The following is a 12,900-nucleotide window of genomic DNA, read 5'->3' as shown; positions in this document are numbered from 1 at the left end:
GGAATGAGAATTACAAATAAATGCTGTGCTGTGCACCTGGCTGGTTCACCAAAAGGGTCACTCCCATATGGGTGGAGGGGCGGTTAAGCAGGGATCACATGCCCAGAAGCCCATGGCAGCAAGGTGTAAGTAATGAGCGTGACCCTTGCAGTGAGCCAGAGGCCCTCCGCTTGGTCTGGGGGACAGCTCTTCAGCACTAGCCAGTATATGTGTCATGTGGGAATATGGGCCCAGTGTTGTCAGCTGTCCCGATTTTTCAGGAGAAGCCAGAGAAACAGATCTTTGTGTGTGTTTTCCTGATTTCTAAATATATGCAACTGATTCAGATGTTTAAAAAACACACTTTTCAGCTGGAATTGGCTCATGTTCCATCAATTTGCAACCTCTGATTTAGAGTAGCAGTTCTCAGGAGTGTATATTCAGAGCAACTTGAGTCTGTGCTCCTGGGAATAAAAACATATACATAAAAATAGAGTAGCAGTTCTCAAACTTTTTGGTCTCAGGACTCTTTATACCCTAAAAAGTTATTAAGGATCTCAAAGGGTTTTTGTTTCTGTGGGTTGTATCTATTGCCATTTGCCTTATTAAAAATACAACTATTTTTAAAATAGTTATTTAAGTAATAAACTCGTTACATGTTAGCAAAAATAACATATTTCTATGAAACATAACTGTACTTTCCAAAACAATAAAATAAAAGAATAGCATTGTTTTACCTTTTTTGAAAATAGGAGACAGCTGGATTCCCACATCTGCTGCTTTCATTCAGATGTTGTGTATGTTGAGGTTTGGTTGAAGCACATGAAGAAAATCCAACTTCACAGAGATGTATATTTGGGGAAAGGGGATATTTATAGGCTTTTTAGACTGAAAAGGTTTTGGGACCTCCCAGGAGAATGTATACTATACTTTGAAAATGGATGCTTTAGAGGAATGAAAATGAGGGTCTCCATTCTTTATCCTTTTATATAGGAATCCAGAATAGAGGGTACGCTCTATGGAAGGAAACAAAGGTGAACTGTCTGCATATGTGGGAATAGGCTGCTTCTCCGTCTCTGCAGGGTATGACGTTTAGATATAATGCATTCTAGCCAGACCTGGGGGCTGAGAAATAGGAAATATTCTTTTTTTTTTCCTTTTTTTTTTTTTTCAGTTTTTATGGTTTTATTCAAACACAAATAAAATGTGCACATGCACTGTCTATTCATTTTCTTCACTGCGCAGCCTGGCATTGGAATTGGTGACTCTGATGGCCAGCTGGGCTGCTCTTTCCACAATGGCTTTGCGGTTCTTGGAAGAAACATTATGAGCAATCTCCGCACAGTAAGATTTGTTGCACATCAGCAACACTTCCAGCTCCTTGACATTGTGGACCAGGAACTTGCGGAAACCACTGGGCAGCATGTGCTTTGTTTTCTTGTTGCTCCCATAACCAATGTTGGGCATCAAGATCTGGCCCTTGAATCTTCTCTGAACCCTGTTGTCAATACCTCTGGGTTTCCACCAGTTACGCTTAATTTTGACATATCGGTCTGACTGGTGCCGGATAAACTTCTTGGTCCTCTTTTTGACGATCTTGGGCTTCACGAGGGGTCTGAGGGCGGCCATGATGCCGAATAAGAGATGGCTGCCACCTCCGTAGGCAGCGCCAAGAAGAGAGAGGAAATATTCTGATAAGACCTAAGTGAGTTATTAGCCAGGTGTGGTGGCATATACCTATAGTCCAAGCTACTCGAGATGCTGAGGCAGGAGGATCTCTTGAGCCCAGAAGTTTGAGGTTGCAGTGAGCTATGATGATGCCACTGCCCTCTAGCCTGGGCAACAGTGCAAGACCCTATCTCAAAAATAAATAAATAAATAAATAAAATAATAAAGTAAAAGACCTCACTGAGGAGTCTGCAGCATAACTTTGATACAAATTGTGGAAAGAGCAGAGCACAGTGGCTCACGCCTGTAATCCTAGCACTCTGGGAGGCCGAGGCCAGTGGATTGTTTGAGCCTAGGAGTTCAAGACCAGCCTGAGTAAGAGCGAGACCCCGTCTCTACTAAAAATAGAAAGAAATTATATGGACAACTAAAAATATATACAGAAAAATTAGCCGGGCATGGTGGCGCATACCTGTAGTCCCAGCTACTTGGGAGGCTGAGGCAGGAGGATCGCTTAAGCCCAGGAGTTTGAGGTTGCTGTGAGCTAGGCTGACGCCATGGCACTCTAGCCTGGGCAACAGAGTGAGACTCTGTCTCAAAAAAAAAAAAAAAAAAAATTGTGGAAAGGTATTCTCACTTCATTACATTTGTCTTAATTATATTTCTGAAAGTTATTGGAGTTTGTATTAATGGACAGTGGAAAAATATTACACAAAATAGAATTTACACATCTACACAGAGAACACAGAGCTCTCACTATCTGTCTCCCTCTCTTTTTTTAATGTAAAATTTTCATTTGGCTTGATCATTAAGATCACCAAAAATGATCTTGAGCAAATTAAAAGACAATTTATTTTGTATTTGGAACTGGTGAAATTACGTGCCTTAACCTAGAAAACCCAACCCTTTCAAATGTTCCTTTGAAATTATCAATATTACGAACTTGTACTGCTATAACCTCTTATTTTTTGTTTAAGGCAGGATTTCTCAGCCCAGGCACTAGTGACATTTGGGCCAGATAATTCTTTGTGGTGGAGGCAGTCATTGTAGAATATTTAACACCATTCCTACCAGTAAAATCTTCGGAGATGCCAATAGCACCCTCCACGGTGTGACAACCAAAAAATATGTCCAGACATTGCCAGATGTCTCCTACGGGGCAAATACAGGTTGAGAACCCCTGCCTTAAGGTGGTCTAGATTGTTGTTTCTTATTCAGCATACATCTCGTCAGACTGCTAAGGAGACTTATAGAAAATGTGACAGCTAAGTTACGTGAGTGTCCATAAGCCCTTCTCTGGCCACATCCTTACCTTATCCCTCTTTCTTTCTCTTGTTCCTATTGAATCTACTCGTATTTACACTTTGTTCTCCATACTTTTTTGTTGTTGTTAAGCAGGTAAGAAAATCAAGCTGTCTCTTATTAAACCAGACTATTAAGAGGTTTGCCAAAGTGTAAAACAATGTCATTTACCTTACTAATCTTTTTGTGTGGAGGAAGTATTATTTATATTAACATGCAATTGGTTATTTTAAAGTGAATTAATATTTTTAAAATTTCTCAGTTTTAATTTCTAATGTGATAAATATCAATAGCTATAACTCACATAAACACAAGCTCTTCAGGGTCTGCAATAATTTTAAGAATGTACAGGGGTCTAAGAACAAAAAGTTTGAGAACCACTGATCTATGAGATCACATATGCATAACATTTTCTCCAGGATCTGGCAGATAAGCCAGCACAGTTCAGATCAGCAATCACAGTTCCTTTATAGTACGAGCATAGGGGAGTGGTGGGAGCTAACATTGACGAGATAGCTTGGGGCTAGATTAGGGAGAGTCTTAGAATTTTTAAAAATTGTGGTAAAATACATATAACAAAATTTCCCATTAGTAACATTTAGTATATTTGCAATGTTGTACAACTATTACTGTGATCTGTTCCAGAACATTTCCATACATTTTACCCTGTCTTTCTACCTGGTCTGTTCTTCCCTGCCTTCCCTTACTCCTTTTCAGCCAAGACCTGCATAATTTGTCAGTTCAGTCATGCCCTTGCTGCCATTCAAGAGACTTTGGCCTCTTTGACCTTCTGCTATTCTCCAACCCTGAGTATTTATCTTTTTTCGCTCTGGGGCTAATGAACATTGCTATGGATTATTCAAACCAAACTGCAGACTCTGCTTAACGGGATCCGTGAAACCACCTATACCTTGTCTCTGCTGGGCCTTCCTCCGCTCAGCAGTCTTTTGTTTAACTCCTTTTGGTTCCGGTATCATCCTACCCTGGATAAACAGGTTTTTATTCTCTTTAAGTGTGTAGTATCATGCTTAACTCTTAGTGACAACCTTTCCCCTGCTTCAGTGGGATCCGGGACAGTGAAAAGAACTCCCTCAGCTTCCTTCTTCTTGGCCTCCTATTGTTTCTCTCTGTGCTCCTGTTTCCTTCACACAGAATCTGACCCTCTGTTTGGGTTTTAATTACTTTGTCTGGATCTCAATTCCGTTTGCCTTCCCTCTTCCGTGGTTCTTTCTGAAGTATACTCTGCTCTTCTTGAAGACATCCTTACATTTCCCTAACAAAAGCCCTTCCTGAACAGTCAAGCTACTGTCTTACTTGCCTGCTCTATAATGCCAAACATATTTAAAGAGTATGTACTTATTCTCTCCCTTCCCTTTTTTTTTTTTTAAGACAGAGTCTTGCTCTGTCACTCGGGCTGGCATGCAGTGGCATCATCATAGCTCACTGCAACCTCAAACTCCTGACTTTAAGTGATGCTCCCGCTTCAGCCTCCCAAAGTGCTGGGATTACAGGCATGAGCCAGTGCCTGGCCTTTACTCATTTCTTTTTGCAGCATGACTTCTACTCCCCTCACTCTCTGACATTTTCCTCCCAGAAGTCATTGAGCTGTGCACAGCCCCAGTTCTCTATAAGATCACTGCAGTTTTTGACACTGATTACCTCTTCCCTTTTTTGTCTTTCAACTTGGGAAACACTGTACTCTCTTGGTCCTCTTACCTCCTCTCTTGGTTCATTTTGTTCTCACTTATACTACTTTCTAACCTTTGGTTGTAGATGTTTTTCTAAAGCTGTTTTTGACTCTATTAAGAGAGATACCTTAAAATGTACCAAATAATGAGTAATTCCCCCCATTCTATAATATTAAAATAAATGGGATTATCAAACTGTGATTCTTGCATATTAAATCATTCATACTAAGAACTCTGTGGCCCTTTCTAAGAGAGAAATTGTACATATTGCAAGAATAGAAGACTTTTAGCTGTCTACGGCCATACCACCCTGAACATGCCCGATCTCATCTGATCTTAGAAGCTAAGCAAGGTTGGGCCTGGTTAGTACTTGGAAGGCAGAAGACTTTTTGCTAAATTCCTGAGAAGTCTCTCTCTGACCAGGAATTCTGTTCGTTTCTATTTACTGTTTCAGGTAGAGAATAGTAAGGAGATTGGCCCTTTGTGCCTAAGATAAGATGAGACAGTTGTGATTGGGAATTATCATTACACATGCCCCAATGGAAAACGAGTTATGTGGTTGAATTAGGATTCAACAGGCCTACCACAGGCCTACCCTTTCTGCCCCAGGAGAGGAGATAAAAAGCATTAAGAACACTTCTAATTTCCTAGAACCCATCATCCAGTCATGGCTAAGAGTATCTCCCCCTTTATCTGAGTGAGCTGTACCAACTAGGGAGGCGTAACTGCTTGGGCATTCAGAATACTGCCACCTTTGGCAGAGAGCTAAAAACTGTGTGGTAGTTTCTGCACAGTGCTTAGCATGACATTGGAATAAGAGAACAGCAAAGGGCCCTTTGATTTGTCTATATTCTAACACTTCTGCCTCATTATGAATCTTTAAGTACAGCTTGACCCCAAGAGCGGAGTTCCTAAAGTAATCTTGTGTTGCTCTGTCCTGGCTTTCTGGGTGGGCTCATCATCTCTTCCACTTCAGCAGTCATCAGCTTCCATGTCCAGAGCTCTAGTCCTGCCTTCTACTCTGAAGCTCATAACCCTCATTTTAGGGTCCTCCTGAATATTGCCACATGGGTGTCCTATTGGCACTAGATAACCCAGTATACCCAATGCCAATTCCATCATCTTCCCCAGAAACCCCAAACTTGTGACTTTACAAGTGTAGTGCAGAGTATCGCCTGGATCGTTGTTGATCTCTAACTCTTGGCCCAGGCTACTACTAGCACATCCAGCGTATGATTTATATTATTCGTGGCAAATGAATGGCAAAAAGGTTCCCCCTCTGGGCAGCTGAATTACAAAAGGCATTTTTTTTTTCCAGGTTTACCTTTGAGCCCAGGCTGATGGCTTGATCAGCAAAGCAAGGGCTGGACCTTAGCCACTCTTGAATGCTTAGCCTGGCCTTCATGCAGGGCCCAAAGTCCACAACTATTCGCCTGCCCAAGCAGCCCTTCCCTCCCCTCCATTCTAGGCTCTGCTGTCAGATTACTTTGCCCCAAGGTCAATTCCAGTCTACTTTTGTTCCTGCAGAACAAACAAAAACTCCCACTGTGTTCAGAAAAAAGTCCAAACATCTTAACCTATCACCCAGGCAGAAAAAAGCCCAAATGCCTACTTAGCCTGTCACTCATGATGGTCATTCATGTGGTTTCTTTCTCCTTGCCCTCTTTTATCCTTCTTCTGTTGTATACCACATTCTACCTTCTAGGATGTTTGTACACTTATTTCTCTTTTGAGAGTTTAAGCTCTGAAGGTAGACACAGTATCTTAGTCATCTTTTTTCCTTCTCACAACTGAATTGCAGTGCCTTGAATATACGAGTCTTGTATTTACTGTATGTCAAATAGCCAACTTTCCATTCTTCCTAGTGTGAATTTTCTCTAATGATGGAAGCTGCCTCCTTTTTGCCATCCAGGTAGAACAAGGCCTTTGGAGTCAGACTGCTGCCACTTTCTGTACAACTGGGAGAAGTCCTTCAGTCTCTCTGAGCCTCAGTTCTTTGCTGCTAATGGGGATAATAATCATCTCTATTACAGGGAATGACCATAATAATTAAATGAATTCATGTCAAATGCCTGACTTGTAGTAAGCTGCACTTCAGGGATAGCTACTATCCTAAGAGTAATAATAATGTTGTGTATCATCATCTAGGTTATCAGCACTAAAGCCAGGTCCAAAGGTATATGTTAGACCATAACATAGTCTGAGTTCAACTACCTAGACTTGTTTGGTTTTTTTAAGACTCAGTTTTTTCTATTATCTACTCTCTTGCTTAATAAAGTAGAAGATATCTAGCCGTTTCATATTGAAGTTATAAATTTCCCTGTACAAATTTAAATGCTAAGCTTACCTGGCCCCTGTTGGATTGTGTATATTATATCTGGAAAATCTTTATTCCACTCTGTAGATATGGTGTTGGTCCTGCCACAATGGAAGTGCCCTTTTGAAAATGTCAGCACTGCCCAAAGAACAGGATGATGGCATTTTACAAATCCAGAAGAGCTTCTTGGATGGGTCAGTACTAGTTCTACATTTTGTTCTTGTTTAGTTCTGTTCTTTTTTCCCCAGAAACCAGGGAACAGTTCTTAGTAATTTTTCTGTTTACCTGCTGGTAGCTTAGTACTAGGGGAATACAACTTGTAGTAGTTGTTTTTTTTTTTTTTTTTTTTTTTGAGACAGAGTCTTACTCTGTTGCCCGGGCTAGAGTGCCATGGCGTCAGCCTTGCTCACAGCAACCTCAGACTCCTGGGCTCAGGCAATCCTCCTGCCTCAGCCTCCCGAGTAGCTGGGAATACAGGCATGCGCCACCATGCCTGGCTAATTTTTCTATATATATTTTTAGCTGTTCGTATAATTTCTTTCTATGTTTAGTAGAGACGGGGTCTTGCTCTTGCTCAGGCTGGTCTTGAACTCCTGAGCTCAAATGATCCACCCGCCTCGGCCTCCCAGAGTGCTAGGATTACAGGCGTGAGCCACCATGCCCGGCCAGTTGTTTTTAATTATTTTTTAAAGGAGTCAGTATAACATAATCATTAAGAATGTCAGCTGCATTGTTTTTAGAGTTGCATGCTACAGTATTTAGGGGGGAAGGGGCATGATATCTGTAATGTTAATAATTGTCAAATCTAGGTGACATATGGCATATGTCATTGTATTATTCTTTTCTACTTTCTGTGTGTTTGAAATTTTTCAAAATTAAAAATTAAAAAACCCCAAAGTGGATGAATTAAAAACCAAAAAAAGGAATAGATTCTGGAGTTAAATTGCCTTGGTCCAAATCATGGCTCTGTTAGCTTGATCATCTTAAGCCAGGTAGTTCTACTCTGGGCATCTCCATTTCCACATCTGTTGGCTGGGAACAGCAGTCCTGCAGCAGTTACCTCATAGGTGAGGGTTAGATGGGAGGATGCTGCACAGCCCTTAATAGATTGTGGCACATAGTGAGTGCTCAGGAAAAATAAGCTATTTTAAATTCATGTTTGCTCTTCTGATCTTGTGTTCCTTTTTGATACCTAGAATTTACAAGACCATCCACAGGCCACCCTATGAAATTGTTAAAACTGAAGACCTGTCAGGCAATTTCCTGTCCCTGCAGGAAATCCAGACTGCATACTCTAAATTTAAACAGCTGTTTCTGATAGGTAAGAAGAATGCTGAGCAAAAACTACCTGTCAAATGGGGAAAGACATGCCACGTGGATCAGGTGAAAGTTGGTGCCTTTTCCCTGGGTTCTTTATGGTAGTACACAGAGGCTCAGGGCAGCGATGTGAAGCCAAGGGGCCAGCTGCCGTTGCCACGCCCCCATCTCCCCGTCCCCAGGCTTTCCCTGCCTGCTTCCGTGTCCTGGCAGTGATCACACAGCCACCTCCTCTTCTCCCCTTTCCCCAGCACACCAGTTGCCCAGTGGTGACCATTTTTAGCTTCTCCCTTTAAAAGTTTTTGAACCTATATTCACTCACTTGTGGTGATTTATAAAGTGAATGATCTCTTTGTTTTCCTTAGTGGACTTTTTTTCCCAAAGTGGAAATACCTTAATTTTTTTCCTGATTGGGCATATACAGTTTCTAACAATGTAAAAAAAATTTCAATTAATGAGCAATGTACACAGTAGGAAATGAAACATGCCCATCCCAGCTATCCCCGTTTCCTTGCCCAGGCTGCCTACCAGTAACAATCTAGAACTTGACTCATATCTAATCATGCTGTCACCTATTGATTCTCTCCATTTTTGAATGAGTCTTTATTCTCTGAGATTTGTCACACTTACAGGCAACTTTTTCTAACTTGGACTTAGGAATAGCAGCCTGGATGTCAACTATTTCTGCTGAACACGTGTTACTCTCTTTGTTGAATTATAGAGTGAAGCATGGCTTTGTGTATGTCATGTAGGCGTTTCTTATTTCAGCAATAAAGATCTCTTTTTAACTGTCATACCCTTCTAGGGGCCTACAGTTCAAAAACCATTTCAGCTGAAGAGTTGAAATGCCGTTTGCTTGAGATGGAGTCTCGGGCCTAGATTCTGCAGCTCAAGTCTAGGACTGTTAATCCACACAGATCAGTTGAGTAGCACAGGTTTTTTTGTGACAGGTATGTCAGCGAACAATGACCTGACGTCTTAATTCTTTTTTCCTTTTTCAGATAACAGTACTGAATTTTGGGACACAGATATAAAGTGGTTTTCTCTGTTGGAAAGTAGCAGCTGGCTTGACATAATCAGGTATTTCAAGCCATTATTTTGCTCATGAATTTTACAGTTGTCTAATTCAAAGTAGTAAAGCAAATTGACAATCTAACAGTTTGATATTTCACAATTAAATATTCTTAGATCACGTGTTCTGTTCAGGGCTCAGCTAGATTTCATATTTGTGACTTATGTCTGCACACATTTAATAGAAATTTACAAACATGCTACCTGCTTACAAGGAAATATACTCTATTGACAGAAAAGGACTAGACAACCCAAAATTTTAATTGAGGCAGCAGTGCTGGCCTCCAGGGAGGAAACTGGGGGTAAGAATAGGAGAGATAATGACTATTCACTGAATACCTTTTTGAATTTTGTGTCTTATATGTGTATTACCTGTTTAAATGCTTTTTAAACATTATCATGATTAATGTCAGTTAGTCATGTTTGGTTTGGTTAGGTTGACAGTCCCAGAGAAGAGCAACATATTGCCTTTCCTACTTCATATATTGACTAGCCCCTCTCTGTTGCCATTAAGTAGAGGATATGGCAAAGGAAAGTACAAAACAGAATGATGATGGGGAAGAGAATAGCTCCACCTTAGGCTACATTTGAGGAAAGAGAGAAATGCTTCCTTCCTCCTCACACGCACTCACTTTCACTTCTGCAGTGAGTACTGTGGGAAGGAGCATAACAGGATATGCTTCGAATATCCTGTTATGTATCCCATGATTTAAATAAATAATGGAAAACAGTGATAAATTTTATAAAAGAAAAACATCGCAGGGCGGGCGGGGAAGGGTGAGCATCCCTAACCAGGTGAGTTGTCAGGGTGTGGGGAGGGAGGGCTGCGGGGGGCAGGAGGGGGCTCCACTGCTAGCAGAGGGCAGGATATGTGAAGGACCCTGAGTCTACTCTGGGACGCGTCAAAGCTGCACGTGGTGGCAACGGGCTCAAAGGGAATAATGTGTAGGGAGAGGGACACACAAAGGATTTCTGAGCATATTAGATCTTTTCAGGTCACTTTGAATAAAACAATGGAGACATGCCTCACATTCTGCAGGTGGGGGTGTTTATAGGTGTTACTGGGGCTCACCAGCAGACTCGGATCTGAGTTTTCAATGAGAATGTCTGGTGTAGAAATTACCTAGGAGCATTTTAACATCAATTTTGGGATTCCCTTCTGAGAATGTTCAGTTTCTAATAGGTAGATGAGTGTCTCCAGGTATCTGAATAGTATAAACAGGAATTAGTTTCTTTTCTGGAGGATTTTAGCATGAAAAAATAAATGAGAGGAAAAACTGAAGATTAATTCAGACTATCTCTAAACTACTTGTTTGTTACCAAGCTGAAGAAACTAATGTCCCTTTTTCTTATCTTTTTCCTATTCAGACGTTGCCTGAAAAAAGCAATAGAGATTACAGAATGCATGGAAGCACAAAACATGAACATTCTTCTTTTAGGTAATATATTTAAAGCACAAAGGATTATTTCTATTTTCCTTCACTTGAGATTCAATTTTTGTACATGTAGCTTTATGTATTTGGAATTATCTTATAAAAGGAGTGAGCTATTGTAGAAATCCTTCCCATTCCTTTCTCCCTAACCTTGGAATCCTTTGCCTTGGATTTTAGCATTGCAGTTTAAAATAAAATTCTTTCACTTGGAACTTGGCAGACCTATTCATAGCCCAAGAAGGAATTGTTTGGTATCTTTACCAAAGCTCACATATCTTAATGTTTTGGATTTTGTTTTATATTAACTCAGCTTGGTTAAAGTTAAAATCTTTTGGTAATCCTTTATATAAAGAGACCATGGATGATTTAATTGTTATTTTTATGTTTTCGTGTTTGGCAACTTTCTACAGTTACCATGGAAACTTGGTGGGCCATGATTTCCCTTTCCTCAGTGGGCTTAACTTGCTGTAGATGACACATTCAGAATGTGCAAAAGCAAGTGTAAACCACCATGTAAAAAAGATTGGTGCTATTACTGGTTACATATGAGCTAAAAAGTGACCTGCTGTTTATATAACCCCACACTACACATTAGGTAGATTATCTCATGCTTATACCCCCAAGCTTTTCTCATTTCTCCGATGTTCTCCGAAACTGTTGGGCCTTAGGTCCTAAGGGCAGGCTGGAAAATGTGTATTGTTGTGGCTTTGTCCATCTGATGCTGGCTCGCTGACTTAGATTTGAATACATTTACTGAGCACCTGCCATGTGCAGAGCTCTGTACTTGTGCCTTCTAGAAGTTTACAGCCTAATGGGAGAGTTGCCTTCAGCATGTTATTGAAAAAGACCTAACCAAAAATGACAGAACAGAGCATTATCCTAAGTACTAAGTAACTGGTGAAAAGGAGGAGAGAGAGATTGGAGGCCTGAGAGATGGAGGGAGCCAGAGCCGGACTGCACTGATCACAGAGTTGCACACAATGAAAACCGAGTCTTCGACTCATGGAACTGAGGTGTCCCTCACTCCTGGGTGAACTGCTGAATTATTTGTCCTCTAAAATCTCATTTTCTAGCCATTCTTCCTGTCACCCACAGGTATACTATTTACACCCTTCAAATACAAGGAGGAAGATTCCCTTAGAAATGAAACTTGTTTTGAAAACTGATAGCACTAGAAGACAAAAATTTGTTTCTTTTAAACTCGTGTCTTCCATAATTGAGGTTTGTTCTCTGGAATAGACAGGTGTAAGCCTGGACCTGCAGTGCTTCGTGATTGCAGGGGTCAGGATGAAAGCACAGTATGAAACCTCCCTAGTTATAATTCATTCCCAAGTTTCTCTGACCCCAGTAATGCTAGTACCATGGACATTTTTAAAAAGCAACTTGAGTTGCACTTATTTTGTAAAGAAGAAACCATGGAGACATAAACCCTGGCTTTTAGGATCTTAAAACTAAGACAAATTGCATAGATATAAATGTATATTTTTATTTGGTGTAAGTCATGAATGTTAAACAAGTATGTGAATAGACTTTTCATCGTATGGGTTTTGGAAAGTGCATTTCAGGTGGGCATTCGGAAGTAGACCAAGGAGAATTTCGCCCCTAGGCTAAGCAAGGGGAAGCGGACACCTTAGTGCTCTTTAAACATGAAAGGAAAGAGCCTTGGGGCTGAAAATCAGAGATCATTTTGGTACAGTCCAGAAATATTAAACTTTCTCCAAAGCAGAGCAAGTGAGGACTTAGGAGTAGAGGAAAGGAGCTCTGAGATGAGCCCAAGATGCAGCCAAGCTGTGGAACAGTGAGTTCCCTCAACACCCCAGGAGGGAAGGGCTTTAGACGTGGTCTGCAGAGCCCAGCAGGTCATCATATGGGTGATTTAGCTTTCATTGTGTGGCACACCTAGACGCTCATGTGCTGAAAGTGGATTTGCAATGCTGCATTTATTCATTCAGTCAACAAATCCATATTTAGTACCAGTATATGCCAGAACCTGTACTAGACAGACTAGAAGCAAATTGTCTTTCTGTCTGAAAATATTACCCTGCTTTTCATTGGCTCTTGCCTTCAAGGAATAAGAGTGTGACCATTAATGGCAGACCTTGGTGTTGTGAACCCTACTTCTAAC

The 12,900-nt window shown here is 40.9% G+C and overlaps 2 protein-coding genes across 2 annotated transcripts in view; one reads left to right on the top strand and one right to left on the bottom strand.

Annotated features, from left to right (window-relative positions):
* MTMR12 (myotubularin related protein 12) overlaps positions 1 to 12,900 on the top strand; it is a 71,331-nt gene that overhangs the window by 48,254 nt on the left and 10,177 nt on the right. Inside the window, exons 9-12 of the mRNA XM_045565794.1 lie at positions 7,042 to 7,148; positions 8,151 to 8,275; positions 9,273 to 9,351; positions 10,711 to 10,781. Of these exons, the coding sequence (XP_045421750.1) occupies positions 7,042 to 7,148; positions 8,151 to 8,275; positions 9,273 to 9,351; positions 10,711 to 10,781 (382 nt within the window). The remainder of the gene's footprint in view (positions 1 to 7,041; positions 7,149 to 8,150; positions 8,276 to 9,272; positions 9,352 to 10,710; positions 10,782 to 12,900) is intronic.
* LOC123648075 (60S ribosomal protein L32-like) lies at positions 1,128 to 1,657 on the bottom strand. Its single transcript, XM_045565795.1, has one exon. The coding sequence runs from the start codon at positions 1,606 to 1,608 to the stop codon at positions 1,201 to 1,203; it is 408 nt and encodes a 135-aa protein (XP_045421751.1). The 5' UTR covers positions 1,609 to 1,657; the 3' UTR covers positions 1,128 to 1,200.

Source organism: Lemur catta, chromosome 12 (genome assembly GCF_020740605.2).
Source record: "Lemur catta isolate mLemCat1 chromosome 12, mLemCat1.pri, whole genome shotgun sequence".
Classification (NCBI taxonomy): Eukaryota; Metazoa; Chordata; class Mammalia; order Primates; family Lemuridae; genus Lemur; species Lemur catta.
The sequence above is the reverse complement of the archived record's forward strand: the minus strand, read 5'-3'. Positions and strand labels throughout refer to the sequence as shown.

Coding starts and splice junctions, on each gene's coding strand:
- LOC123648075 (XM_045565795.1), bottom strand. CDS start 1,608: ATGGCCGCCCTCAGACCCCTCGTGAAGCCCAAGATCGTCAAAAAGAGG.